This window comes from Chrysemys picta, chromosome 2 (assembly GCF_011386835.1).
Source record: "Chrysemys picta bellii isolate R12L10 chromosome 2, ASM1138683v2, whole genome shotgun sequence".
Classification (NCBI taxonomy): Eukaryota; Metazoa; Chordata; order Testudines; family Emydidae; genus Chrysemys; species Chrysemys picta.
Window position 1 is genome coordinate 272,803,911 of NC_088792.1, and position 27,676 is coordinate 272,831,586.

A 27,676-nucleotide genomic window follows, 5' to 3' on the forward strand; every position below is an offset into this window, starting at 1 on the left:
TAGGGGTTACAGTGGACCACAAGCTAAATATGAGTCAGTGTGATGCTGTTGCAAAAAAAGCAAACATGATTCTGGGATGTATTAACAGGTGTGTTATAAGCAAGACACGAGCAGTCATTCTTCCACTCTACTCTGCGCTGGTTAGGCCCCAACTGGAGTATTGTGTCCAGTTCTGGGCACCACATTTCAAGAAAGATGCGGAGAAATTGGAGAAGGTCCAGAGAAGAGCAACAAGAATGATTAAAGGTCTTGCGAACATGACCTATGAGGGAAGGCTGAAAGAATTGGGTTTGTTTAGTTTGGAAAAGAGAAGACAGAGGGGACATGATAGCAGTTTTCAGGTATCTAAAAGGGTGTCATAAGGAGGAGGGAGAAAACTTGTTCACCTTAGCCTCTAAGGATAGAACAAGATGCAATGGCCCTAAACTGCAGCAAGGGAGGTCTAGGTTGGACATTAGGAAAAAGTTCCTAACTGTCAGGGTGGTTAAACACTGGAATAAATTGCCTAGGGAGGTTGTAGAATCTCCATCTCTGTAGATATTTAAGAGTAGGTTAGATAAATGTCTATCAGGGATGGTCTAGACAGTATTTGGTCCTGCCATGCAGGCAGGGGACTGGACTCGATGACCTCTCGAGGTCTCTTCCAGTCCTAGAATCTATGAATTGACTTTTTTTCCCCTACCGTATCCTTTAGGGTTCTCTTTCAAAAGTCTTCCTTAATTTTAGTCTTGAAGAGGCCAAACTCTTACTTCTGGCCCCCCATAGTGTCAAATGCCAGAGAAACTGAACCAGCCTAACAAGGTGGTATTGTACTTTTACAAGCAACACTTTGTTTAGTATCCCTTCTAATCACGGATATTTTTTTACCTAAAGTCCAGCCTATGGTTCTCACTAATGGGTGTAATATGGCTTAGATCAGAGGTCCCCAAAGTGTGAGGCATGCTCCCTAGGGGGGACATGGAGGAGCATCTGGGGCAGGTGTGGTATGGCAGAGTCCAGGCCAGCCCCCAAAGTGGTGGGGAGGGAACACCACCCAGATCTTCCCCAACTCCTGGCCCGGTCCCCAATCTTGGCATGGCTCCATTCCTGGCTATGGGTGGACCCACACCTCGCTGCCAGCCCCCACTGCAGCCCTGGCTCCTGGCCCCCGATCTGGCCCCCTTACTCCTGTCTGCATCCACCCACGGCTGGTTCCTGGCCCTGGAGCAGGGGCAGGGCATGACCCTCAAGTTTGGGCCTGCTGGCTTAGGTGTTCTTGGAATAAACTTAACACAAGATATTTTGCATAAGTCTAGCATCTTTAGTTTTACCTGTGATCTAGTACAGTTAATCTTTCACAGCCGTTAACCTAAGATAACAATCTCCAACTTATGCACCTTTGGTACAAGCCTACTTGATAAAGATAGGCACATGGGGCTAGACTAATCCTCCACTCTTGGCTAGGAAGCTATAGCCGGGATTGTTGCCTAGTCTTGCAAGGGGGCTTTTCTGATGTGGCAGGAGAGTAGTTAAGGTTTTGTAGGTGCTGATCTGATAAGAAATGGAATCTTCTAAACTATCTACAAATGCAGACAAGTTTAAAATGCTTGCAGTCAAACTTTACTGATGAGCCTAAGTGAAAGAGTGGTTCTGGTCAATTTGTAGTTTCTAGACCAGCTGCCATTTGTCCTGTAATCATGTACGTTAAACCAGTTGTGCATTAGTACTAAGCTAATTTCTTGTTTATGACAGGTGCAAGGAAGTAATATTACACTAACAGCTGTTTAACAAGTGTTAATGTTTAGCTTTAATATCTCAACTTAAAGTCACCACCAAAGTCCACTGGTGCAAGTTCCCACTAACTCTGTGCTTATCACACATACTCTAGAAACATAAAGTTGAACTAGCCAACACTAAGCTTTAAGCCTATAGTTGTGCAATATTAGCAACTTCTACAGTATCCTGAACCTGCAGCATCTAATGGACCTTACATTCTAACAAGGGCCAAGCAGTCTCAGGGCCTCTCCTGTGTTTTGCAGTATAGCAATGTTGGTGTATTTTAAGTAGACTTACATGTCACAAATTAGTGTCCAAGTAGTCAGTGAATTTTTAGTTAGGGCTTAGATATATCTATCCACCAATTAACAGTATTTGTGTTTCCTGAAGTTGAAGAATGATTAGTGCTCACTGTGCACATGCCTTTAAACAGTTGAGGGCTTTCCCTTGACTACACTCCATGGCCATACTTACTTTCTTCTTGTTCTAACTAGGCCATTTGAAAAGTAGCATATGACTTACTACTTTGGGGGAGGTGGCTTGAAGGATTTATTTTCTTACTGAACAACCTCCAATATTGAATTGCAAACTTTTAACCCTTTATCTTTCAGTAGGTAATCTGTACAATAGGCTTTAAGTGAATACAGTAAATATTAAGGATTAGATTTAGTCTATATTTACAGCAGGCTTACTGCTCAGCAGCTGAACCTAATCACTGATTGCTATTGATCAGCCAATCATGGTTCAGCTTAAAACTTCCATTTTCTTTGCTGGTATTGAATAGGGTAAGCAGATCATAGAAATCTGAACAGCAGCCCGAGGAATTTCAGTGAAAAAATATTAGCTCTCTTGTGCAAGGAGAGGGCAGGCCTACTTCAAAAATTGAGCTCTAAGCAAGAAAGTGCCTGTACTTTTTTGCTGCAAGAGGATTCAAAGACCCTCTGCACCATCTGTCAAAAATTCTGTTCTTGCATTGGAAATGTCATGTTGGGCAAACCCTGTTTTGTTTTGGCCAAGGTATGGGAGGGATAACAGAATTATGACTGTTTAAAATTTTGTTAAAATACCTACTGAACTCAAGAGCCCAAACTATTAGGGAGCACAAGTCACTGTGAAAGAGTCAAACACTGCTTTCCTTTGAGTTAAAGGATGAGAGAATGTCAACCCCACTGTGTGAATAGGTCAGGGAAGTAGCAATTCAAGGCTATTAAAAGGAAATGTCTTATATAGGCTAATCAGTGAGACCAAGTGTCTAGCACAGTGCAAAGATATTGTACATTTATATGGATAACAAGTGTCCAGAGTTATAGTAAATATTGAACAAAAATTTTGCAAGAGATGCATCCTCATCCTGCCAGGTGTAGTCTCTCTCATTATTGAGGGTTAGAAGGGAATTTTTTCCTATGAGCAGGTTATCCCATAATTACTTGCTGCAGAGGTTCTTGCATCTTTCTCTGAAGTAACGAGTTACTGGCCACTATTAGGATAATTGGAGCACAGGAATTACCATACAGCCTCAACCCAATTTACCTAACAACAAAATAGAAATTTGATATCTCAGGCTGGGGGGAAAAAAGCAGAAAAAAAATCAATTCTTTTGTATAGATGGAAGAAAAGTGATTTTTTCCCCTTTGTAAGTCACCTTTACTGTAGATTCATAACCAATTGCTTCCCTTAGAATCCTAGCAAGCCCTCCATCCCCCCTGTCCAAACCTCTCTAATATCTCTGAAGTACTGTTTAATGGGAACCTTTCCCAGGGCATTACAGACTCTAAAGGGAGAGAGGAAATAGATACCACACCAGAAGTTCCATAGTAGTTGGGTTTCCCTGTTAAAATAATCAGCTATGAAATAGTTAAAAATAATTTCAATGACTGCTGGGCTCCAGATATCAATGTGACCCAGTATCTCTGAAAGAGCTATTAACTTTCAGTCTATCTGCAGCCACAGAAAGATGGCACCCTATTAGGGCACGTTTTAAATTTTTTCTTCACAATCAGAAGGGCTAGTCATTTTTTTAAATATTAACACTTTATTCTGCAGAAGCTGATGGGGCCATCAGAGAAGCTTAATTCCACCCATGAAATAATGAGTGTATTTTGATACTAGCACATGGTAGCTAAAAGTTTTAGGATAAAACTAAGTGCATTCATATTTAACAAATAGGTTACACATATACATGTATTATCAACTTAAAGAATACTTATATTGATAATTCAGCTCTCTACTCAATAGCTTAAAATGAGTTCTCTCTCAAAAGCCACCTACGTGAGATGTAGACTTTCCTCCTACAGGAGATTCCAACTGACAAAAGGGCCTTGTTCAGATGTCTGGGATCAACTGAATACATTTATTTCAAAGCAATTTTAAATATTAAAAAAGTAGAAATTAACACATACAGTACTCAAAAACTGTCACATTTAAATACATGTGAATAGACAAGTGTACTGATGTTTGATCTTAACATTCAAATGAGAAGTCAAAATTTTAACTACTGGCACTACCAAATCTGGTTTCTATACAACATGTTGATGTACTATGTAATAAAAAAATAAATAGCAATTGCTGTTCAACAGTAAAATAAGACATCATTTGCAGAACATCCCCATCCCATGGAAAAAAACTAATTATTAGCTATTTGTCTATAAAGATCTAAACTTTCCAAATACTATTTCATGTACAAAATTGCAGATAGTGGCTCATTGAGTTTAAATATAATATTGTACTTAAACTCAATCAATATAACACACAATGTATTTTTAGATTTCCTATGACCCACAATAAGCCAGGACAAACAGAACTCTTGTTCCTGATGGAACTAATCTCATGTTAACAATGCCTATGTATACTACTGCAAAGAGTGTACAAAAGAATAGACATTTGCTTCTACATCATTTTACATGTCTAGGTTTTCCTTATATGGTTAGCTTTTACCAGATTATTTTGAGATCACTTAAAAATACACTTGACCACAAAAGTGAATAGTTTTTCTTTCTTTAATGCAACTTAAAACATTGTATAATGGATAAAATGGAATGCTAAATAAACTCAAGTCCTGACTGCCTTCCATAAAAAACAGTACAAGTCTGAAATACTGAAACTGATAACACTGTGGATTAGATGTGAGCAGGCTCACTCACCGGTGTATTTGCTTTTGAATACACTTTTGTCATGACACTGATAAAGCAATAGTTTAAAAGCCACTTTCCAGTAACAGTTGATAAATATTTTGGAATATTTTTTCATGCAAGGTTTATTTGATATTTAAAGTTTTCATAACCATATAAATAGAATTAAATATTCACTGACTACAGCCTTGTAAAACCTGCACTAAAAATGAAAACTTTCAGAAGGTTTTTTTGAGTTGTGCTTTTATGAAATGAAAAATTGTCCCATGTAGCCAAGACTGTCTGCTGTAAAATATTAGTAATATGTACTGTTGCCAAAGTAACATTTTAAGCAATATAATACCAGTTCTACAAATGAAAATCATAGAACCTGATCAATATAGTTATCTGATCACAGACAATAACAATTTCATTCTGTTCCAAAATTAAAAATGATATAGAAAATGAAGTAAATTAAGGTTTTTAATAGTACATTAAATGTTGTGATTAGAAAAAAAGGAGACTAAGTGAATTAACTGCAAGGAATGTGTTTTTCACTAATGCAATTTTGTAACAACTCTGACGCTACCAGAAGTCAAATGCATCCTTCCAAAGACTTATTAGAAATTAATTTTATGGTAATGTGTTTGTTGGCTGGTGCTTGGAGTTAAGACTATGAAATACAAAGATAGTTTAATGAAGACAGTTAATATACAACTTGATACTAGTGATTCGTTTCTATAATTAATAGCCTGACAAACTGCATGAAAGGTTAACCTTTCACTCTGATTTTCTAAACAATTTTTTATACTGTAATAGTTTAAATTTATCCAGACAATAACATTGAGGAAATTTTACACTCGTTAATTATAACCTTCAGCAAAGCAGAAGACATTTTTTTTAAATAAGTGATTTTCAAAGGGAGCCAATTAGCTATAAATAAATACTGTTGCAAGCTCACATTTCAATCTGAATAGTTATCAAATTAAAATGTTCTTTTGTTTCAACTTAGCTATGTGACTACAGTACTATTCCTGTACAAAGACAGGTTTCAAGTAAGATTCTAAATCAGTGGTTCTCAACCTGCAGGCGGCCCAATTAGCACACAGCTGCGGCCCAGCTGTGTGCTAAAGGACGCCGGGCCGTGCAGCTGGGTCTGGGTTCCCGGCTGCCTGGCCGCCCAGCGTGGCGGAGTCCGGGCTGCCTGGCCTGGGTGGGGTCGACATCACTGGCTAGTCCTGTGTGGCAGGAGTCCGGGGCTGCTGACCGGCCCCGTACAGTCTGGGGTCCAGGGCTGCCGGCCGGCCCCGCAGAGTTCTGGATCCGGAGCTGCTGCCCGGCCCTGCAGACTTCAGGGCTACAGGCTGACCCCATGGGGTCTGGGATCAGGGGGCTACCCTACGGGTTTGGGGTCCAGGCTGTTGCCTGTCTGCCCAGCCACCCGGCCGCGCACTGCCCGGCTCTGCACAGCAGGGTGTGGGGTCCCTGCCACCTGGCCCCCTGCCCAGGACTCCACTCCTGGCCCCACTCAGTGGAAGGGTCTCTGGGCGGGAGGTAGTGGGTCTGGGGAGAGGGGGGCTGCTGTGGTTCTCAACCTGCGGCCCAGGTAACACATTTTGGGCCACATATGCAGCCTACAATGATAAACAGGTTGAGAACCACTGTTTTAAATGCATGCATAATATAAACAGTGTAATATTTTCTAGAAGTCCTTGGTTACTAAAAAATCAGTGAAAAACCTTCAGCAAATTTCACATACATATAAGGAAAGACAGTATGACTAATTTTAATCAAAATAAATTTTCAGATGGAAGTAATTTGTAACTGTCTTAAAGTGAGGTAATATCACAGGGAAACTGCAATCAGAGTTTGGCATAGGTCCACATAATATAAACATGAAATGCTGTATGCACACCATAAAATGCTACTGCTTTTCTGTAAAGTCAGTGAATATTTCTTTTGCTTTCAAACTTACATTTAACTGAACACTTTCTTTAATAAATACCAAAGTGGGCTTCATAGCTGTAAACTGTGTACACTTAATTGTAGGTTGGTTTTTAAGTGGGCCAAAACCATTCACTTTGAAAACAGAATCTTAACTCTGCTAATTATATAATTGAGAATACTGAGTTATTAGGAACAGTCATTTCTACAAAGTTACATGGTCGATGGAAACCTATGTTTGGAAAGCTGGCAGTTGATACACATTTTTAACAGCATAGACAGAGATGTAAGTGCTAGATGCCAAGGATGGCTTCAGCAAACCCAATAAGGCATGCCAGGTTCCAAGGCTACCATAATACTGGCAAAGGCAGAATAACACAGTATATTTACAATACATATAATTCACCTCATGAGGTGAACCTTAAATGAATTCTTATTTTGTAACAGCAGCGATATATACAATTGTGCACAGGATTACAGGGAGGCAGCAGCCGTTAGCTTTGGCTAAAAAGCCTGTCTTGCATGAAGGATGTGCAATGCTCAAGTTTTGAATTTTATTAATCTGACAAAATGTGCACAAAGGACACCGGGAAGACTCCTTTCCTCTCTGGCTGTCCTTCGACATGGCCAATCTGCAACAAAGGAGAAAAACATTGTGGGTTTCTCGCGTACTCCATATAACAAAACACTGTTCCTTGTGCATATCAGTACAAGTCTGGTGATGGTTCTTGGACATTTCACAGCATGCCACCTAAACCCTTGCCAAGGAAGCTACATTTTGATGTATGTTACTCTTCAATATCTCCCACTGTCAAAAACAGACATCAGAGTTTTATTTTGTTTTATTTGGATTAATATAATCCTCTGTCTACCTTGATTACAACAATATTTGGATATGTAAAGAGATCAATAACCACCACCAAACATTGTTGTAACTGGGATAAATAGGGGGACAAGTTAAATGAACTAGAACAAAAGGATCACAGTTGGAATGGGACATCTGGAAGAGTCACATATTCCACTGAACCAAACACAAAGAGGAGAGGTTCTCTTGGCTGTCAGATTAACCTATAGTTATACTGTATCTTGTAAGAGAACTGAATTAATGCTACAAACTCACTCCAGAATGAGGAATCTTGGGACTATCCTATCTTAGGAAGCTGACTGTGGATGAGAAGAGCAAAAGAGAAATCTACAAGTTTGCTAAAAATGGGAAGTTACCTGGAATAATTCTATAGAGGTGGGTAGAAGAAATCCTAGCAAAGCATTACATACCAAACATGGAAGAGGAGCAGGTAATAAAGGCCCCACCCCACAAGCAAATTGGAGCATCAATGATGTCTGTCACTCATGTTTACAAAAGGAACGATTCAACAAATTTCAATAACTTGGAAATAAGGGGAACAACCATACCACACACACCAAATTTGTACTGGAAAGAGTTTGCAAGCAATCCATAGCATAATATACATTCATAAAGAGGTATCCAAGCAGTTTCAAACCATGAATAAGTCGTCATCTTGTGTGTGGACATTTCACAAACTGGAGAAAAGCTAAATAATTTTTCCACTACACATAGTCTGCCCAACTCTAGTTAACAGTATCAGAACAGCATGCCTTGCTTTATCATGCAGTCAGTGCTTTTCTAGCTCTTAATACTTCTTTCTAGATTGAAGATTTACCTTCTGGTTCACTGTTTTCAGAATAGTAATATGCCTCTCACTGCTCTATAGGTTACCAAAATGGAGAGGGGCAATAGGTGAGCCTATTGTTACCCCCTATGGAGCCCAGAGTTTGAAGCAAATGGCCCAACAGCCCTCATCCCCCAATCCCAGAAGCACCAGGTGATTCAGAGTCCTCCTTGGAATTTCCCAGGGGAATGGCCTTTTAAGAAGGTTCCAGCATCCTTCATGAAGGAGAGACTCAGCAACCACTGCCAACAGTGTCAAAAGACGGGGCAAGGGGACAAGCAGAGGCTACCTCTCTCCAATGGTGCTAAGACTTTGGGGGCACATGGCCCCAGCAAAAGCCTTCTCTTTCCCAGCAGTACAAAGTGATGATTCGTTCACAGCCTTGGGAGCCCTGATGAGGTCCACAATTCTGGAGTTTGTCAGTTGTTTTGGGGTCTTGCTAGATTGACTTGGGTGTGTGTGGAGGGATAACTGAGTAAGGAGTCAGGTAATGGGCAGGCCTCAGTGTAACCTTCCCAGCCTCAAATTGTAGTTAGCACACCTTAAACTCCATAAATCATCAGCATACTTTCTGCCTTTTGTACCTGACATCTACAGGACTCATCCCTGTCCTCTGAAGAGCAGTAGAAAATGGGACCCTGATTCTAATTGTGGCCTTTGAGTGCTGCTGTAATAACACCACTGCCACAATATCTGAGTTCCTGCAAGCCATTTCCACACTCTGAAGATAGGCAAAATCAAGAGTTATCAAGTTTACAAACGGAATGGTCCAGAAAAGCCATAATAAATTCAGAAAAAAATTAGTGCTCCCATGTCATTACACAAATTAGGTAAAGTATCTCTGCTAGAGATTTGAATTGCCTAAGGCACAAGTCCTGCATTATTAAGGAGATGGAATAGATGACATAATAGGTCTTTTCAGTATCTAACTTCTATGACATGTCAATTTCTTCTTGGTTCACCTTGTTATACCTACATATGGACTGCAGAATATACAGGGCTCAATTAAAAATAAAAAAGACACTGTTCAGTGGTTTTTTGACAAAAATAGGTATTTTTGTTTGCAAAAGATGCATTGACATACATAGATGCAAGTGTCACACTGGGAAATGCAATTGTGCATACAGCTGCATCTTTTGCAAACAAAACCTTAGGTACACATTTCTGAAAATTAGGCATTATTTTAGCACTATCCATTGTTTTTAGCTTCCTACAATCCAAAAGCTAAATACATTGATGAAAGAGAATGAATGGCAACCTTAACTCCAAATTTCCTTTTGTCAGTCTTCACCTTTAAATAATGCATATGAAATGTAATTTTTTTTTAAAGAATATATAAATAAATTAAAGCAGATAAAAGAAATGTTTCCACATATACTGTAAGTGAATACTCGATGTTGGAATCACGAAGAGAAAAGAGCCATTAAACTGTTAGTTTGGCTTTGAATCAAAGACACATAAGTGATTAATACATTAGAAATCTGCAAGATGGATGGCCCATGACATATAAGATCCTCTTGTTTTTCAGTGTGAATGGAATTGTTACTACTGACATTCACAGGACATACAACATATCTATCCATTTATCAGTGATTCATTGTCAATACAAATTAATGAGGCACATCTATTGGCCTAATTATAACTGTGTGTCCAGACAGATAGACAATATAATGGACAAGTTCGATAAATTCCATTTTCAAGATCTGAAATTTCAGGATTATGTGGACATCCAGCAGACCATTTTCTGAGATTTCACAACTGTTTACTGATCTTTATTTTGACTGTATGTAATTATACACAGATTGGGAGAACAGCCATATGTAGCAGTGCAGTTACCTGCATTAGCATTGTAAGAGAACCTCTGTTTCCCTTCCCCGCTGTTTCCTCACTGTGAGGAAAAGAAACTAAAAAAAGCAAAATGTTTTAGCACCTTCCATCTGGGCACCAGTCCTTTAATATTTTGTTCTGAGTCTGAATTCTGACAGGAAATCCAATCCTAAGAATGGGTGTCTGCATGTAACTCCCTGTGAAGCATAAAATAATTGGATTTCTCAATGAAGTATGATTGGTCTGATGTTCAGGAGCTTTAAGTAGGTAATCAGCGAGAAGAAACACTGCGTCTGGCCCAGACCCGAGACATTATGGACAGCACTGCAGCTGGACTGGTGCACTAACACCTGCTGGGACAGTGCAGCAGTCGGAATTGCATTTTTATTGGTAAAATTTGTCTCATTTCCCTTCCTTACAGCTGCAGCCTCGGGAAGCAGGATTCACTAGGGCTTGGGAGGAAGCTAGCAGAGGATGAAAGAAGGATTGGGCCTCAGTCTAGGTTTGAGAAACCGTGAGGTTAGCAACAGATTGAAGATTGGATCAGGTCCAGGAACAGAGAAGCAGGGGAGAGGGATCCCGGAGGAAGACAGAGGGTAAGACAAGGGTAAACTGCAGAGTAAGGACAAAATTGATCAATTGCATGTAATTTTGGAGGGGAAACCAACAGTGCATGGGATTAATTACAACAATCATATTCACAGCAACTATTGTAACTAGCTTAATGTTGCTGGTGAATTCAGACAAGAACCACATTTTATCATTTATCAACAAAGATACACACAGTGTTTAAATGGAATGATTTGCAGGGGTCAAGAGGGGAAATTTGAGTCTGCCTCATTTGGTGGAAAGCTTCTGAATTCCAAAGGCAACAAAACATTGCATTTCAGAAGTATCTCTGAGGCGGGCAGGGATAGTTTTAGCAGTATCCAGGGAAGACTGTCTCCCCACAAAAGCAGGTAAATTCCTTGCCTGCACACACCCATTCTCCTTCAATTTGAACGCTGGATGCAAGTTTACATAAATGCGGTTGCATAATTTTTTGACAAAAGATGCAAACATTAATGCAAATTATGTACAACACATGGTATGTTGTCACTGCCCAGTTAGTTTCCTCTAGTCTAGGGTAAAGGAAGGAATCAAATAAAACTGGAATAGCAGCAGTACAAGAATCAAAGAGAATATAAGGGCTCTCAGTAAGTTCAATCATCTGAAAACCTATGAAATGGGGTCAGTTTTTGCTGCTGTCCCTAGTAGTTGCTAACACCATTAAGAATGGGTGTCTGCATGTAACTCCCTGTGAAGCATAAAATAATTGGATTTCTCAATGAAGTATGATTGGTCTGATGTTCAGGAGCTTTAAGTAGGTCAAATAAGGTGTAGCATATAGAAACTATGAGTAAGCTAGCTGCTACTCAGCTGAGAGTAATGCCCAATAAAGTGTCAATTATACAGAATTTTCATAAAAGCGGAGATACATACCCACCACTCTTGGTCCTCTTCACCAGTTACTATAATTATTTCTCCTTCAACAAATGTAAGCTCATCATCATTGTCTGCTTGACAGTCATAAATGGTCTTCACTCTCCTAACTTTGTTTTTCCCCTAAAAAGTAAATACAATTTTAGCTGAAAGAGCTGAGAAAAGGAATAAATATATAGAATTTAAATTTTGGGTTTTGGCTATGATTTATTCTACAAATCCAGTGCATTTTACCCATAGTTTGTATCTCTGATTGCAGGGGGAACCCTGCCTTCCTCATCTCCCTAGCCCATCATGCCACAGTGCCTTGTTTCATCAAGGTTTTTAAACAACTATATCAATGTTAGAAAACCTGACATCTAACTACTGCCTAATTAAATGATTTAGGCCCCACCTATACTTACTTAGACCAGAAAATAGTTTTAACAACGGTTCTGACATGGTTTTAGTCTATATACACTATCCCTTTAACGTGTATGAGAATTAAGAATAGGGCAAAACCAAATTGAAATCCAGTCGCCAATGAAATTCAGAAGGATAGGGGAACTGAGGAAGTTAAAGAATTCAAACCCCAGCATCTATACCTCTACTAAAGTTTTGGTTCCAGGTCCAGTGCAAAACCAAAATGAACCTATTCTTTGGTTCTGGAACAGACACAGACTAAATCTAGCAAGACAATATTTTCATGAAAATTTAACTCAATGGCAGCAATTCCAGATGAAGATCTACTCTAAGATGAGTGGCACTATTTTGGCCTGATCTCTCATGAGAATGGCTTGTGTTAACTATTCTGAACCCAAACACAATCAGTAGGTCTGATTCTACCTTAGACTGCCAATTCAGATCCAAACACTGCCCCTCTCTAGATGCACCCTGTTTTTCTGGGAACCGTGTAAACAGTTTCCAAACTTGACTACCTTGGAAGTATATGATCTGTTATTATACATCACATTTCAAACAACACTCAAAGACTAAAGGAAGGCAAACGATGATAAAAGCTTCAGAAAGCAACAACTAAGAAGAATGGTAAGCAAACCATGCAAGCTTAGTCCATAAGACAATGTGAGACTCAGAAAAAATAAGATTGCGGTGGAGATGGTACTTGTTTGCAAATATATAAAGGAATGTTGAATAAAAGGGAAGGGATCCATTAGTCAACACTGGACTTAATATGCTGTACTAAAAATCATATTAAATAAACTTCAAACCAGTTAGGCAACAGAGCAAACTATCAGGAGAGGTTGACAGTCACCATTAATAAATACCCAAAGTGAAAGTAGGCACCCAGATCCTAGTGATATTTATACACCATGAATAATGAAATCAATCATGAAATGATGCAGGGGAATGGACTTTTTCCACCAACTAGACTGTATTAATTTTTCTAGTTCAAGTGAATTTCTACAGAAAGTTAGATTTCCATACATGTCTCAAGTTATAAAGATGTGAGGGAAAGTGACTGACATTGCTCCAGGTAGTCCATGCTTTATTATTAATACATGGGTGACATTTTAATAATCTGCCCACTTTAACTCATTAAAGTGATGGAAAGGTGAATGCCAGCCTGAGGTGGTATATATCTCTGGAAAGGACTATGGGGTGGATTTTAAAGGAATGTACATTAAGAGCATAGTTTGGGGTTGTGATCTGTAAAGAAACAAGTATTTTCAAGGCATCTAATTTTTGCATCAAATGCAATTAATAATAATTTTCTCCCTTTATGCACCCAAATCTGTCACCCCATCCTAAAATGTCCCTGTATCAAAATATTCAGGAAGAGGTTTTGGTGCTCACAACCCACAATAATAGTTGCTGCTTTGCTAATTAATGGACATGACCCCTTCAATTTGTGCTCTCATTTACATCCCTGGCCGCCCCCCTTCTCTCTCTCCTTCCCTCCCCCTGCTAGCTGGGGCACATCTGCAGCACAGGGAGTCCCCCTGCACCCTGGCTCCGGCCGTGCAGCAGGTTTTTTTTTTGCTTTGCCGTTCTGGCCGCCTCGTTTTTTTTTTTTTGCTTGGGGCGGCCAAAAAGCCAGAGCTGGCCCTGGTGACTATTAGTACTAGGCGTAGTTTTAATGATACTGAGACCAAATTTTATCTTCAAATCCCATTTAATTCCTTAAATATTAGTGGTACTTTGTCATACCTACTGTATGCTTCTGAAATACCCGATTCCCTCAGACTAGTAAGAAACAAAGACTATCCCACAGATATTGGTGGCTGTCCTCATAGGTGTTATGTGGTGATGCAGCATTCCATCATCTTGTGGTGACAGAACACAGCAAGGGAACCAGATGAGACATGTATTTGAAGAGTTCACGTCTCTAAGCAGCTCCATTGTCAGCCAAACATATGAGTGTGAGCATGCATGCACAGAACCTGAAGCAGCGCAGACACACATTTCTGGTGCTCCCTCCTAATTTCTATATCATTTAGATTAAGCCAGAACAGCGAGTCTACACTGATGTAAAAACAAATATAAACGGAAGGCCCAGCAGTTCATCCTCAGAACATTTGGAAATATCTAGTGTGATTTTCTGTATTTTAGAAGATATTAATCAAAAGATTAATGGGTTATTTGCCTCTTTCCTCATAGAGGGAAGAGGGAGCTTGCAGTAGTGAGTTTCCCCCCTCCCTTTAAAGTAAGTGAATAGGCAACTCTTGGCTGGGAGACCTCTTGTGGTCCTTCTGCTGTCCCACCTACTGGTAGGAAAGCAAGGAAGTCCAAAAGACAAAAACTTCTGTTGATCTCACTTCAGATTACTCTGACTGGTGAGTCCCTGTCTCACCAGTCAGGCAGGAATGGTGAGCTGAAGAGAAAGAGTATGCTCTCCTAAACCCAGGAGAGGAGGAGGAGCTCTCCCCCTTCATTCAGCAAAGGAGAGGAAGCTGTGTATCCTACCTCAACCATTTGCATACCCGGCTTGCTGGATAAAAAACACTTCCTCTATTATTTTTTGGGTAGTTCACAGGATGAAAACCTTATAAAAGTATGTTTAACACCTCTTCTTTATCTACTTGGATTGTGAGATAAACAATAAAGGCAACTCTACAAGAATATCTAGTGTGTAGCCCGAATAAGTGTCTTAGTAAATTAGACTAGGATAAATTGTTCCTACTATACCTAAGTTTTTTAGATGTGAATTACATTGAAGTGTAGTGGCGAGAACTCCAGACTGGGTTCCAGTTCTGTTCCCAGCTTTGCCACTGACTTGCTACATGACCTCTGGCAAGTCAAAATTTCCCTCTGTGCCTCGATGGGCCCTTCTGTAAATACAGTGATACTTATGCACCTTTGTTAAGCATATAGGTGCTAAATATTTGAATTATTACATTGTCAACGTTGATTTTTTGTGGTTGACATTTTAAGTTTTGTAACAATTATTAAAAAGGAAGTTTAAAATAAAACCTATTAAACCCTTTTTTAAATATGTTCAAAATCAAATATATGTCCCAGTTATTTTATGTGTAGGAAACAGAGAGCAAAGAATTAAAGACAGAAAGCTTTACAAATGTTTCTAACTCCTTAATGCACAGAAAGCCACCACTTATTGCAGAAACATAATTTGCACCCTTAACACTGCCAAAAATACTCTGGTGAATTTAAGTTGAGTGCCTTGCTCTCAGGCATGACCTTTTATGTTTTTGTATTCCTTTCGGCATGCAATAGGCTTTACCATCAGAAGCATTATCTGTTGAAACCGTTCAAAAGCATCCATCTGTGCTCAAATTTGTGAGCTGTCACCTGTTTTGTGCACATAACTAAAGTGCAGTCTTTTTGCAAATTTAGCTTTAGGAGAACTTCAAAGCTTGCCATGAGGCTTTCAGCATGTTGGAATACTAGAACTACCCACCATATTTATTTTCCTGGGAAGCGGCACTGGGGTCTCTGGCAGGGTATGTGTCACATCATTAGAATCTTCAGATACTTGCTTTTGGACGGTATCTCTAGAGTGTACATTTGGAGAAAGATCTATGGAGTGAGATTTCTGATTTGCCTCTGAGGGTTGAGGCTTTGGTGATGATTCTCCAGCTTGAGTTTTAGCCAATACCTCTCCTAGCTGAGGTTTTGGAGGAAGGTCCTTCATTTGTGGCTTTGGCGGTAAGTCTCCAAGTTGTGGTTTTGGTGGCAAATCTCCTAGCTGAGGTTTTGGGGGTAGTTCTCCTGGTTTTGGGGGTAGTTCTCCAATTGGAGGTTTCTGGGCGAGTTCCACAGGCTGAGGCTTTGGGGGCAAGTCTCCAGGTTGTGGTTTCTGTGGTAGATCAATCGACTGTGAAGACTTCTGAAAGATTTCCAGGTGTTGATTAGATCTATCTATTGAAAGATGATGACTGGTTTCTATTTTTCTTAGTGCCACTAAAACAGAAAGCAAAACCAGGATATTTTCACATGTATTTCATGGACAGACAGAAAATCTCATTTCCCCATATTACATTTAAGAAGAATCTGAAATATGCAAGACAACTTCTTTTCTTCTAGAAAGATTTATTTCCTTCATACAAAATGTAGAAAGAGAATTTCTACTTCAGGCTAACTCCAAGAACAGATATCTACAATGAAAGAAGCTAAAAAGCTCAAAACCTAGCAGTTATCTTCAATAACTGAAGATGTCAGATATACTCTGAGTTACCTTTCACACATTTTAAATAAAACACTATTTCCCAACAGTTGAAATTAATAAGCAATATTATATTTGTGATTTAAAAGAAAGGATTGAAATTTAAAAAAATGATATTGCCTTGCAGTTTATCTACAAGAGGTGGAAAATACGCAGGTCCTTTCAATCAACATTTATTTTTACATTTTCTTAGTTTCACTGCTCTTTCTTCCTTAGACTCTTCCATTAAGTGTGCCAAGCAAAACTCGACTGGCATGACTGTACTTAGCTATATTATACAGGTATATAGGTATGAAGCCTGATACTGAGAGAGTAAGTACCACATCTTTTTGACTCAGAAAAAGGGATAATTTCATACTGTGTTAAACATTTGCTTTAAGGTCAAGCAACACTGTCAACACATTTAAACCTACCACAAAATAATATCACACATATACACTATTTATAATATAACCTACTACAAAAACACATTCACATTATATATGATGATCCTGATTTTTAGATGAGAATTGTGCCCACATTACTACAAGTAAGAGATGATTTAGTCATACATGTACATAAGAATGACTTCTACACACGTGATAACACATATGCAAATAAGGCACAAATTAACCAGGTTCAGGCTGAAAATCAGGCCAATTTATTTTAACTGCACTCCTGATATTAAATACATTTTTTTTAGCCCTCCAAAATGAGGGCTTCAAATAAGACAGAATATCAGATTTGTTGCTAGGTAACACACGCCTCAGAAAGGCTGGAACAACCACGTGCTATGGTTTGAGAGTTCTGTATATGGCCCAAAAGTAATTTCAGCCCATGATGACAGTCAACTCTAACCTAACTTTATACTAAGTGACTATTGACTTCTTTTGCAGTGACACCTGTCATCTCAATGACACCTTAAAAGGACACTGTTGAACTGAATTAATTTTCTTACCTGTAAAAAACTGAATTTTTAAAATTTGCATTTAGTTTTTGCCACTATAATGCTTTGCATTTCTCTTATCTTGCAGAATGAAGTTAGACTGGCCAGATTCATTCTTTGATTCTCCTACTTTGGAACAATACAGTTGTAATATCCATTGACACACACACACACACGTAAAATTGTGCTATATTGTATATGCTTACACTCAGTATGTTTGCTCACATGTGCGTGTGCGCGCGTGCAGGGGGGTATGTGTATTTCTCTGGTTTCTCCAGTTCTTCAGTTAATTCTGGCACATCACTCAGAGAAAGAGGCTTTCATTGACCACCTTTTCCTCCCAATCTTCTACTCTGTTTGTTTCTCAAAATGGTCCACTCTACAGACTATGTTTCAGAGTGGTAGCCGTGTTAGTTTGTATCAGCAAAAAGAACAAGGAGTACTTGTGGCACCTTACCGACTAACACATTTATTTGAGCATAAGCTTTCGTGAGCTAAAGCCCACTTCATCAGATGCATGCAGTGGAAAATACAGTAGGAAGAAATATATATATCTATATAAAAAGAGAACATGAAAAAATGGGTGTTGCCATACCAACTCTAATGAGACTAATTGATTAAGGTGGGCTATTATCATCAGGAGAAAAAAAACTTTCAAACAGTTACCTTCCTGTCAACTGTTTGAAATGGGCCATCCTGAACTTTGACAGAACAAAAAGGGAAGACTTTTAACCTCTCTTCCTGGCCCAGAACAACTAGAATAGGGGGATGTTTTTCAAAAAGAACCGAAGTGACTCAGGAACCTGAAGCACATTTTCAGAAGTGACCTAAGTTCCATTGATTTTCAAGTAACTTTTGTAAATGGGATTTAGGCTTCCAAGTAACTTAGACAATTTTGAATTTTTTTACCCCTAGATCTGTATTATTTAACATTTATATTGCAGTAATAACACCAGACCCCAATCAGTGTCATTGGTCTATTGTGCTAAGTACTGTACAAATACATGTGAATATGTGGTTCTTCTGCAAGGAGCTTATGATCTTGGAATAAATCAGTAATGAAGGAGGACAATGCAAATTCACAGATTCTTACTGATTTTCCTCCAGGTTCTGCAGGATTTCAGCTTTTGCACTAAAATATATGTTTAGTTTTTTGACAACATCCTTGCTGATTCAGGAAGCAAAATCCCTATAGATTTTGCCAGAATTTCCAGATGTTTTGTCCCATAAATAAATGTCTTTTGCTGAAAACACCAAATTTATGAAGACCCTTATGATTTATCATCACTTGTTTAATACACACACACACACACACACACACACACACACTTCAACTATGTATACATCTTTTAAAAAGGTCTTACCTTTTTGAGGTAGTTTAGGAAGAACTCTTGGGCCAAGTGCAGTCTTTGCAGACCCCATGCTAATCAACAGATATGAACTATCAGTACTTAAACTTACTGAACAATGAGTTTACTGTGTCCCATTTCTACTGCCCACCCACTATTCAGAAAAAAATATATAGTAAGAGTTTATGCATAGCCAGGACACACAATGTTGTCCATGAAATAGCCCTGAAAGGCAAAGCAGTGTTGGCAGTGGGCTTGGATTATTCAAATAAAGGAAAAAGCTGTGCAAAGCTTACACATTGTTAATACTGCGTGGCACATCTGTTCCATGGATAACAAGGTGTGCATACATGTATATTTAGAAAACTGCTTAAATTGAGAGGGCAATTCAACGGACAGATTTTGTTTAAAGAAGCAGCAATAAAAGCACAAGTCAAGAACTTAAATTAACACATTAAAATAACCATATTAAGTACATAGGTAATACAGTCCAAAAGCATGCAATTATGGTCTAAGATAGTCTATCTTTTGCTTTGGGTGCTTCACAGTTCACCCCATGTGTATACTATTGTAATACACACACCGTAGCTAGAGTATCACTATCTGTTATAGATAAGTTTGCCAAAACATTCCATCTGTTTTTTCAGTTGTGGATAACTTTTCAAAACCTTTACCAATTAAGCTCAAGTTTTTCAAGCTGGTCTTGGTCCAAGGCTGAAACTTTTAGAAAGTCTGAACAACAAAATTTGAGTAATTTGTATACAAGGAATATGAAAAAATACACACTCCCCAATAAAAATGCCTTATGACATTTTCTTGAACCCAATTTGCACAGAAACAATTTGGGGATTAAAAGATTAAATTTAGCAGGGAGATAACTCTTCTTGATAAATGTCTTTGAGAATTCTGGTAAAAACTGGTTTTGATTTGGTTAAGTTATGAGACTCTGAAAATTGCATTTTGTGCATGCTTCATAGAGAATGAAAGAGATTTCACAACCATGTGCCAACATGCCAAAGGAAGGCAGATTGCTCTCCGTCAGACAGATCCTCAGCCAGTGTAAGTTTTCATAGGTCCATTGACTTCAATAAGGTAGAGCTCCATATGAGTCCTACTGTTTTTACTCCATATTAAAATAATGAGTGAATGAAGCAAAGCTTTGATCTTCCAGTAAATGTTGCTCAGGGAAGTGAAAAATGAATTAAGCAATTTTTAAAGAAATTATTTTCCTTGCCCCTCTACTCTTCCTCCACTACTACTTAGTTCTCCTTTCCTCTATACTTCCCCTTTACTTGACACCCTATGTGAAAGTGCCATCTGACATGATAAACTGACAATGAACAGCATATTTGAATCATTCAACAAGTGAGATCATTTTCATGGATTTTTTTTATACAAGGACTGCAGTGTGTTTAAATGTGTAGTTTATTCAATAATTACTGTAATTTTTGTTTTTTTCTAAGGGTACACCACTTTCTGCACAATCATAGAATTATATCAATGCTTCCCTAAGTATAAAATTTCCACTTCAAGGGGTTACATGTTTTAAACTGGTAAATATGACTGGTATAGTACATATAAAAAGAGTAGTATTTTGCATTTAACATGTCATACGTGTCTAACATACAAACACAAGAAAGACAACAAAAACAATGTTCTAATAAGTTCCCACTATGAACCTTTTTTTAAGATCATGCATAGATGTTATAAGCATTAGACATATTCAGGAGAATAATTCAAGGATAAAACCATGTTGCAAAGAGATACAGGAACATAATCTCCTTGTGTGGTATAAAACTGTCCAAAATATACACTATTAAGAAGATGATGAAGGTGCATAATTTAAGAGATTATTATGGTTTTGAATATGGTCGGTCACCTTATGGAACATTCCACAAAATTAGAGTCTGAATCTTACATTTTAATAGAGAAAAACCACTGAACAAATATATTATCAGATTAGGGGATTTAACTACTGTATGTTAGTGAGCAGATACTGTTAAAATTGGAAGGGTTCCACTTCCCAGCTGACCCAAACACAATGGCTGACCATGTTAGTTCAGGCTACTGACCTTATAAAAGCATTTGCCTCATTAACTCAATATATTCCTAACCAAACTACTATTTGGCCTGTGACCAGACAAACACTGCCAAGAAAAGGGAAAATTACTGACCTATTATTCTGCTTTTCTGAAGCTATAATTCTGACAAACTTCTCACTTCTGGGTCACAGCTCCTTAACATGAGACTGTGGAACTCCACAAGCTCTTAAGTGTTATGGCACTTAAGGACAATGGTAGCAAGGTGGAAAAAAAAAAGCCACACTCTCAAGTGGCTGTCCTGCACCACCATGAGTTGAACTACTGCCTCAGGAATGTTTAGTTATTTCCAGCTGCCTGGGAGGCGAAGAACACAGAAAAAAGCAAGCCAACCCGGAGTTATAAAAAAAAAAAAAAGCCTAAAAATAAAAATCAAGGTGCAAAAATTCAGTAACACCTCAATAAAGATTAATGTAAAACAATGAGGACAGATGATCAGTTGAGTAAGAATCTTGTCAGAATATTTTTCAGTAAGCAGAATTCAATCAATCCTCTGATGCACAGACAGCCTCAATTCTGGCATTTGTTAACCTGTGAGTGTTTGATTTTGTAACATGAATAAAGATTTTTAGATGTAGTTTTCTACGTTTTTTTTTTTTAAATTAAAGAAAAATAAAAAAAAATTATGACATGCAACTTTAACAATCACATCACAACCACCTCCAAAAAACAAGTGGTCATCTGTGTTTGAACTTGGGGCTTCGCAATCAAAACTCAGTCCTCTATCACTTTTGCTAAAAGAGCAACTCCATTGGCTGGCAGTAGTTGAAGGGTGCAAGTTAAAAAAGTATGGATTGGACGAATGGACTATAAGGTGGATAGAAAGCTGGCTAGATCGTCGGGCTCAACGGGTAGTGATCAACGGCTCAATGTCTAGTTGGGAGCCGGTATCAAGCGGAGTGCCCCAGGGGTCGGTCCTGAGGCCGGTTTTGTTCAACAGCTTCATTAATGATCTGGATGATGGGATGGACTGCACCCTCAGCAAGTTTGCAGATGACACTAAAATGGGGGGAGAGGAAGATATGCTGGAGGGTAGGGATAGGGTCAAGAGTAACCTAGACAAATTAGAGGATTGGGCCAAAAGAAATCTGATGGGGTTCAACAAGGACGAGTGCAGAGTCCTGCACTTAGGATGGAAGAATGCCATTCATTGCTACCGTCTGGGGACCGATTGGCTAAGCAGCAGTTCTGCAGAAAAGGACCTGGGGATTACAGCGGACAAGAAGCTGGATATGAATCAATAGCGTGCTCTTGTTGCCAAGAAGGCTAACGGCATATTGGGCTGCATTAGTAGGAGCATTGCCAGCAGATTGAGGGAAGTGATCATTCCCCTCTATTCAGCACTGGTAAGGCCACATCTGGAGCATTGCGTCCAGTTTTGGGCTCCCCACTACAGAAAGGATGTGGACAAACTGGAGAGAGTCCGGTGGAGGGCAACGGAAATGATTAGGGGGCTGGAGCACATGGCTTACGAGGAGAGGCTGAGGGAACTGGGGTTATTTCGTCTGCAGAAGAGAAGAGTGAGGGGGGATTTGATAGCAGCCTTCAACTACCTGAAAGAGGGTTTCAAAGAGGACGGAGCTAGGCTGATCTCAGTGGTGGCAGATGACAGAACAAGAAGCAATGTTCTCAAGTTGCAGTGGGGGAGGTGTAGGTTGGATATTAGGAAAAACTATTTCACTACGAGGGTGGTGAAGCACTAGAACGGGTTACCTAGGGAGGTGGTGGAATCTCCATCCTTAGAGGTTTTTAAGGCCCGGCTTGACAAAGCCTTGACTGGGATGATTTAGTTGGTGTTGGTCCTGCTTTGAGCAGGGGGTTGGACAAGATGACCTCCTGAAGTCTCTTCCAACCCTAATCTATGATTTTTTTATGTTCCAGCTAGTATAGTGTTATTTTTTGCATTGATTCATAATGCATCAAATCAGTGGGTTATATATGCAAGAGTAGCTTATATTACAGACAGTACATCCAAATGCACAGATCAGTCAGACTGAGAAATATGTGGTTAAATGAATGAGACTTGTATATATCATATTAGGGAACCAGGTTCTGTTCCAAGCTACGCCAAGAGTGAACTTGTGTAATCTTGTGTTAGCGTATGGTAGGGGCACGAGACCTGGCTCAGTAATGAGGGTGGTGAAGTACACAGAATTATTTAGCATCAGCAGAAGACACGAGAATAAAACTCCTGGATCACAGCCTAGTGCAACTTTTTCTAGTTCCAATGGTATTTTGATGAGAGAAAACAGCAGCAGCATCTGCTGCCACAACTTCAGTTCTGCGTGGCTGCTTCAAACTGATTCAAGAGGTTTGGCAGAGCCTGAGAGCAAGAATGCATTGTATAGTTGGAATATTGAGAAAATTAACAGGTGATCTTCCATAGTTTATATATTAGCCACATCACGCACAACTTTACTATATGCAAATACATAAAATCTTACCTTGACTGCTGAGACATTCCCTCAAACTTGTTTGCAGTCTTAGTTGAGGGTGGACCCAAATCATTACCTAAGGGGATACAAATTCCTTAGACTTTTTAAAATGGAGAATAAAAGAACAGAAACATGTAGGTAGCGGCAGGGCCGACTCCAGGGTTTTGGCCGCCCCAAGCAGCCAAAAAACAAAACAAAACAAAAAAAGCCGCGATAGCGCTCTGCGGCGGCAATTCTGCGGGAGGTCCTTCGCTCCCAGTGGGAGTGGGGGACCATCCGCCGAATTGCCGCCAAATAGCTGGATGTACCGCCCCTCTCCGGAGTGGCCGCCCCAAGCACCTGCTTGCCAGGCTGGTGCCTGGAGCCAGCCCTGGGTAGCGGATATCATCATATAAAACAAAAATATGCAGCTTTCCCAATATTTTCCATATAAACCTAAGTATATTTAAATGAGTATTTTTCATTCATAGATTCAGAAATTTTAAGGCCAGAAGAGACCATTAATATAATCTATTCTGATCTCCTGCATACCATATGTTTGAAAAACTGTCATTGATAGCATCTATCTGCTGGCAAGAAAAAGCAAATCAGACTATAATAACTACTTCAAAGCATTTATTTTGTCTCTGAAACAATAAAAAAATACCACACAACATTGTCCCTCAACAATTTTGTTGGAAGGCACTACAAGGAAAGGGCAAAAAAAGAGCAGCATCTTGCTTTGGAAGTAACACACTCTTTTGTAAAAGCCATCATGAATTAGCCCTTATTCACACAACAAATATTGATTTTGTAAGGATTGTTACATTATTCTAAGAAACAGTCCATTTACTCAATTCTGCCAGTAAGTGGAGGAAGAAAAAATTGAAGTCAGAATATCCGAACCTTGAATATCAAACTTGGCTGCATAATCACTAAAATCTCCAAGTCTTGAGCAGTTGCAATTACAGTACCTTCTCTGTATAAGGGACCCAATTATCATCAACTCCTCCTACTATAACCCTATTCCTGAAGATCCTTAAGTGTGACATTAAAGAAAATAAAATTTCATACAGTAGAACCTCAGAGTTATGAACACCAAAGCTACCAACTGACCGGTCAACCACAATCTCATTGGGACCGAAAGTACGCCATCAGGCAGCAGCAGAGACCAAAAAAAACCAAAACAAATACAGTACAGCACCGTGTTAAATGTAAATTACTAAAAAATAAAGGGAAAGTTTATAAAAAATAGATTTGACAAGATAAGGAAACTTTGTGTGCTCTACCCTGTGATTAGATTTGATGGTGATCTGAGGTCTCTGCACTGCAAACTGGCTTGGCAAGCTCCACATCCGATATGAAGATTACGTTGAGATTTTCAAAACCATTCAGCAACAGCCTAATTGAGCTTCTGAAGTCAATGGTAAAGAAACTCCCATTAACTTCAAAAGGGAGCAGAGTTAGGCTAATCCTGAGCATTTATAAAAATTCCACTGTTAGAGTAGGTGGGCCCCAAGGCACAGTAACTCAGAAAGCGTTGGACAATGAAGGATTTTTATATCAATAAAAAAGCCTTTTTTTGTTTTGTTTTTTGCTGAGACCTGCCTGCTTGAAGACAAACTGTCCAGCTTGTAGTTGTAGGAGAAAGAATTTTCTGAGTTCTACGAAGCAATTTCACTCAGAACCAGAGTCAGAGAATCTGACTTCCTGACTGACAATGTTCAATTAGGGGCCTGAATAATTAACTGAACTATCCATCTAGTAATGAAAGCTTTAAAAGAAGAGTTTTTTTTGTTAGTTTGTTTTTCACTAGCTCTAAAATCTCGAAGTGTGTTCTTTGTGAGGGTCCCAGACTTTGGTTTACCGGGGAAGTGAAGGCAGCTATAAAAAATAAAATATAACAAATGGAAGATATGAATATAAATCAAAATTATTTAGAATTGTAGAAAATTGATAAGGGAAGCAAATGAACATAAGGAGAAAAGTATGGCCAGAAGAGTTAACAATAAGGTGTTTTTGAAATATATTAGGCAGGGCTTTGGAGCTGTGCTCGGGCTCCGCTCCAGCTCCAGGCAAAAACCTGCAGCTCCACTGCTCCGGAGCTGCTCTGTGCTCCACTCCAAAGCCCTGATATTAGGAACAAAAAGAATCCTGACAACGTATTGGTCCATTACTAGATTGAAATGGTGGAATTATCAATAATAATGCAGAAAAGGCAGAAGTGTTCAATAAATATTTCTGTTCTGTATTTGGGGAAAAACTGATGATACAGTCTCATCACATGGTGATGATAACACATTAGTATCTCTGGAGGATGTTAGCCAGAAGTGTAGCCACTGAATTTGACATTCTTTCCACTTTGTATGTTCAAACACTGTCAGCTAAAACCCAATCATCACATAGCTAGAAATAGTTTTAGGACCGTGAGAGGCAAGGCCGTGCAGCTGCATGTTTGCAGTTCTGCTAATCAGAATGGGAGGTTGGGACAAAGAGTTAAGCTTCCATGAAAATAGAAGGAATATTTCGACAGCCTTGGTTTTAGGTGCCTCTGACGTGTAAGTTTTATTGTTATGACTAGAAATGCTTTCGTGATAAGAATACTGAATTGTTATTGGCTGTTGCTATGGAAATTGTTAGCCTATTAGGGGCTATTATGATTTATGTGCTTTGTCTGGAGCAAATTTATAAAAAGTTTAGTTAGAAAGTGATCTTTGGAGCAGTCAGAGGAAGCTTTTTCTTGGGAAAGGATCTGACACCTAAGTTCCCCAGCAGCTAGACAGAAGGAGGGGGCCACCTGAAGCCTGGCTGCTGATTTCTTGAAACAATTTCAGACTTTTTGGGTAACTATAAATGTTTGGAATACTCCGAATTTACTGGCACAGTAGATATATACGTGTGTGTGTGTGTGTGTGCGCGTGCACGCTTGAGACCTAATTAAAAAGTAGTTTTAGGTAAAAGCATTTTGGTTTGTATCAATCATGTATCAGACGGAGGAGGTGTGCCCCCATTGATTTATTCCTGACATCACCTGGAGGGAAACAGTTAAATTACCACTGCTTTGGGTTCTGAAAACTCAGGGTATCAGAAGCTACTAAAGTTAGATGTTTTTTAAATCAGCAGGTTCATTTAACTTGCATCTAAGAGTTTAAAAGAGCTGGCTGAGGAGCTCACTGGACTATTATGTTGATTTTCAATAAGTCTTGGAGCACTGAGGAAGTTCCACAAGACTGGAAGAAGGAATATGTTGTGCCAATTTTTAAAAAAGGTAAAGGAGATGACCCAGGTAGTTATAGGCCTATCAGCCTGACATCAATCCTGGGCAAAATAATGGAGCGGCTGATACAGGACTCAGTTAATAAAGAATAAAAGAAGGGTAATGTCCTTAATGCAAATCAACATGATTTTACGGAAAATAGATCCTGTTAAACTAACTTGATAGCTTTTTTTGATGAGATTACAAGTTTGGTCAATAAGGATAATAGTGCTGACGTAACATATTTAGACTTCTCTAAGGCGTTCGATTTTGGTACCACACAACATTTTGATTAAAAAACTAGAATGATATAAAATGAACATGGCACACATTGAATGAATTAAAAATTGGCTAAAATTGTCTCAAAATATAAACAGGGAATTGTCATTGAACAGGTATGTTTCCAGTGGGGTCCCAGAAGGATCGTTTTTGGCCCTATTCTATTTAACATTTTTATCACTGACCTGGAAGAAAACATGAAGTGATCACTGATAAAAGTTTGCAATGACACACAAACTGGAGGAGTGGTAAATAATGAAGAAGATGGGTCACTGATTCAGAGCAATCTGGATTGCTTGGCAAATGGGGTGCAACCAAACAATATGCGTTTTAATATGGCGAACTGTGAATGTATGTATCTAGGAACAAAGAATTGTAGACCATACTTACAAAGTGGGGGAATGACTCTATTCCTGGAAGCAATGACTGAAAAAGATTTGGAGGATAATCAGCAGAACATTAACTCCCGGTGTGATGCTGTGGCAAAAAAGCTGATGTGATCCTGGGATGCGTAAACAGGGGAATCTTATGCAGGAGTAGAAAGGTAACCTTATCTCTATAGTGGGCACTGGTGCGATCGCTGGTGGAATACTACACCAGTCCTAGTGCCCAGAATTAAGAAGGATGTTGATAAATTGGGGAGGGTTCAGAGAAGAGCCACAAGAATGATTATAATGATAGACTGAAATAGCTCAATCTATTTATTTTAACAAAGAGAAGTTTAAGGGGTGACTTGATTACAGTCTATAAGCATCTACCTGAGGAACAAATATTTAATAATGGGTTCTTTAATCTAGCAGAGAAAGGTATAATACAATCCAATGGCTGGAAGTTGAATTTAAACAAATTCAGACTGGAAATAAAGTGTAAATTTTTAACAGGGAGAATAATTAATAATCGGAACAATTTACCAAAGGCTGTGATGGA

The 27,676-nt window shown here is 39.0% G+C and overlaps 1 protein-coding gene across 11 annotated transcripts in view; it reads right to left on the reverse strand.

Moving 5' to 3' along the window:
• Positions 1 to 3,767: 3,767 nt before the first annotated feature.
• ASAP1 (ArfGAP with SH3 domain, ankyrin repeat and PH domain 1) overlaps positions 3,768 to 27,676 on the reverse strand; it is a 337,309-nt gene continuing 313,400 nt past the window's right edge. For 8 of the 11 annotated variants that reach the window (XM_065586133.1, XM_065586130.1, XM_065586132.1 and 5 more), the window contains 5 exons: positions 23,245 to 23,311; positions 18,717 to 18,775; positions 15,663 to 16,165; positions 11,807 to 11,929; positions 3,768 to 7,438 (listed from right to left, as the gene is read on the reverse strand). In XM_065586133.1, coding sequence (XP_065442205.1) covers positions 7,364 to 7,438; positions 11,807 to 11,929; positions 15,663 to 16,165; positions 18,717 to 18,775; positions 23,245 to 23,311 — 827 coding nt within the window. In that variant the 3' untranslated portion in view covers positions 3,768 to 7,363. The remainder of the gene's footprint in view (positions 7,439 to 11,806; positions 11,930 to 15,662; positions 16,166 to 18,716; positions 18,776 to 23,244; positions 23,312 to 27,676) is intronic. The other 3 variants (XM_065586136.1, XM_065586135.1, XR_010599012.1) reach the window with 2 other exon arrangements.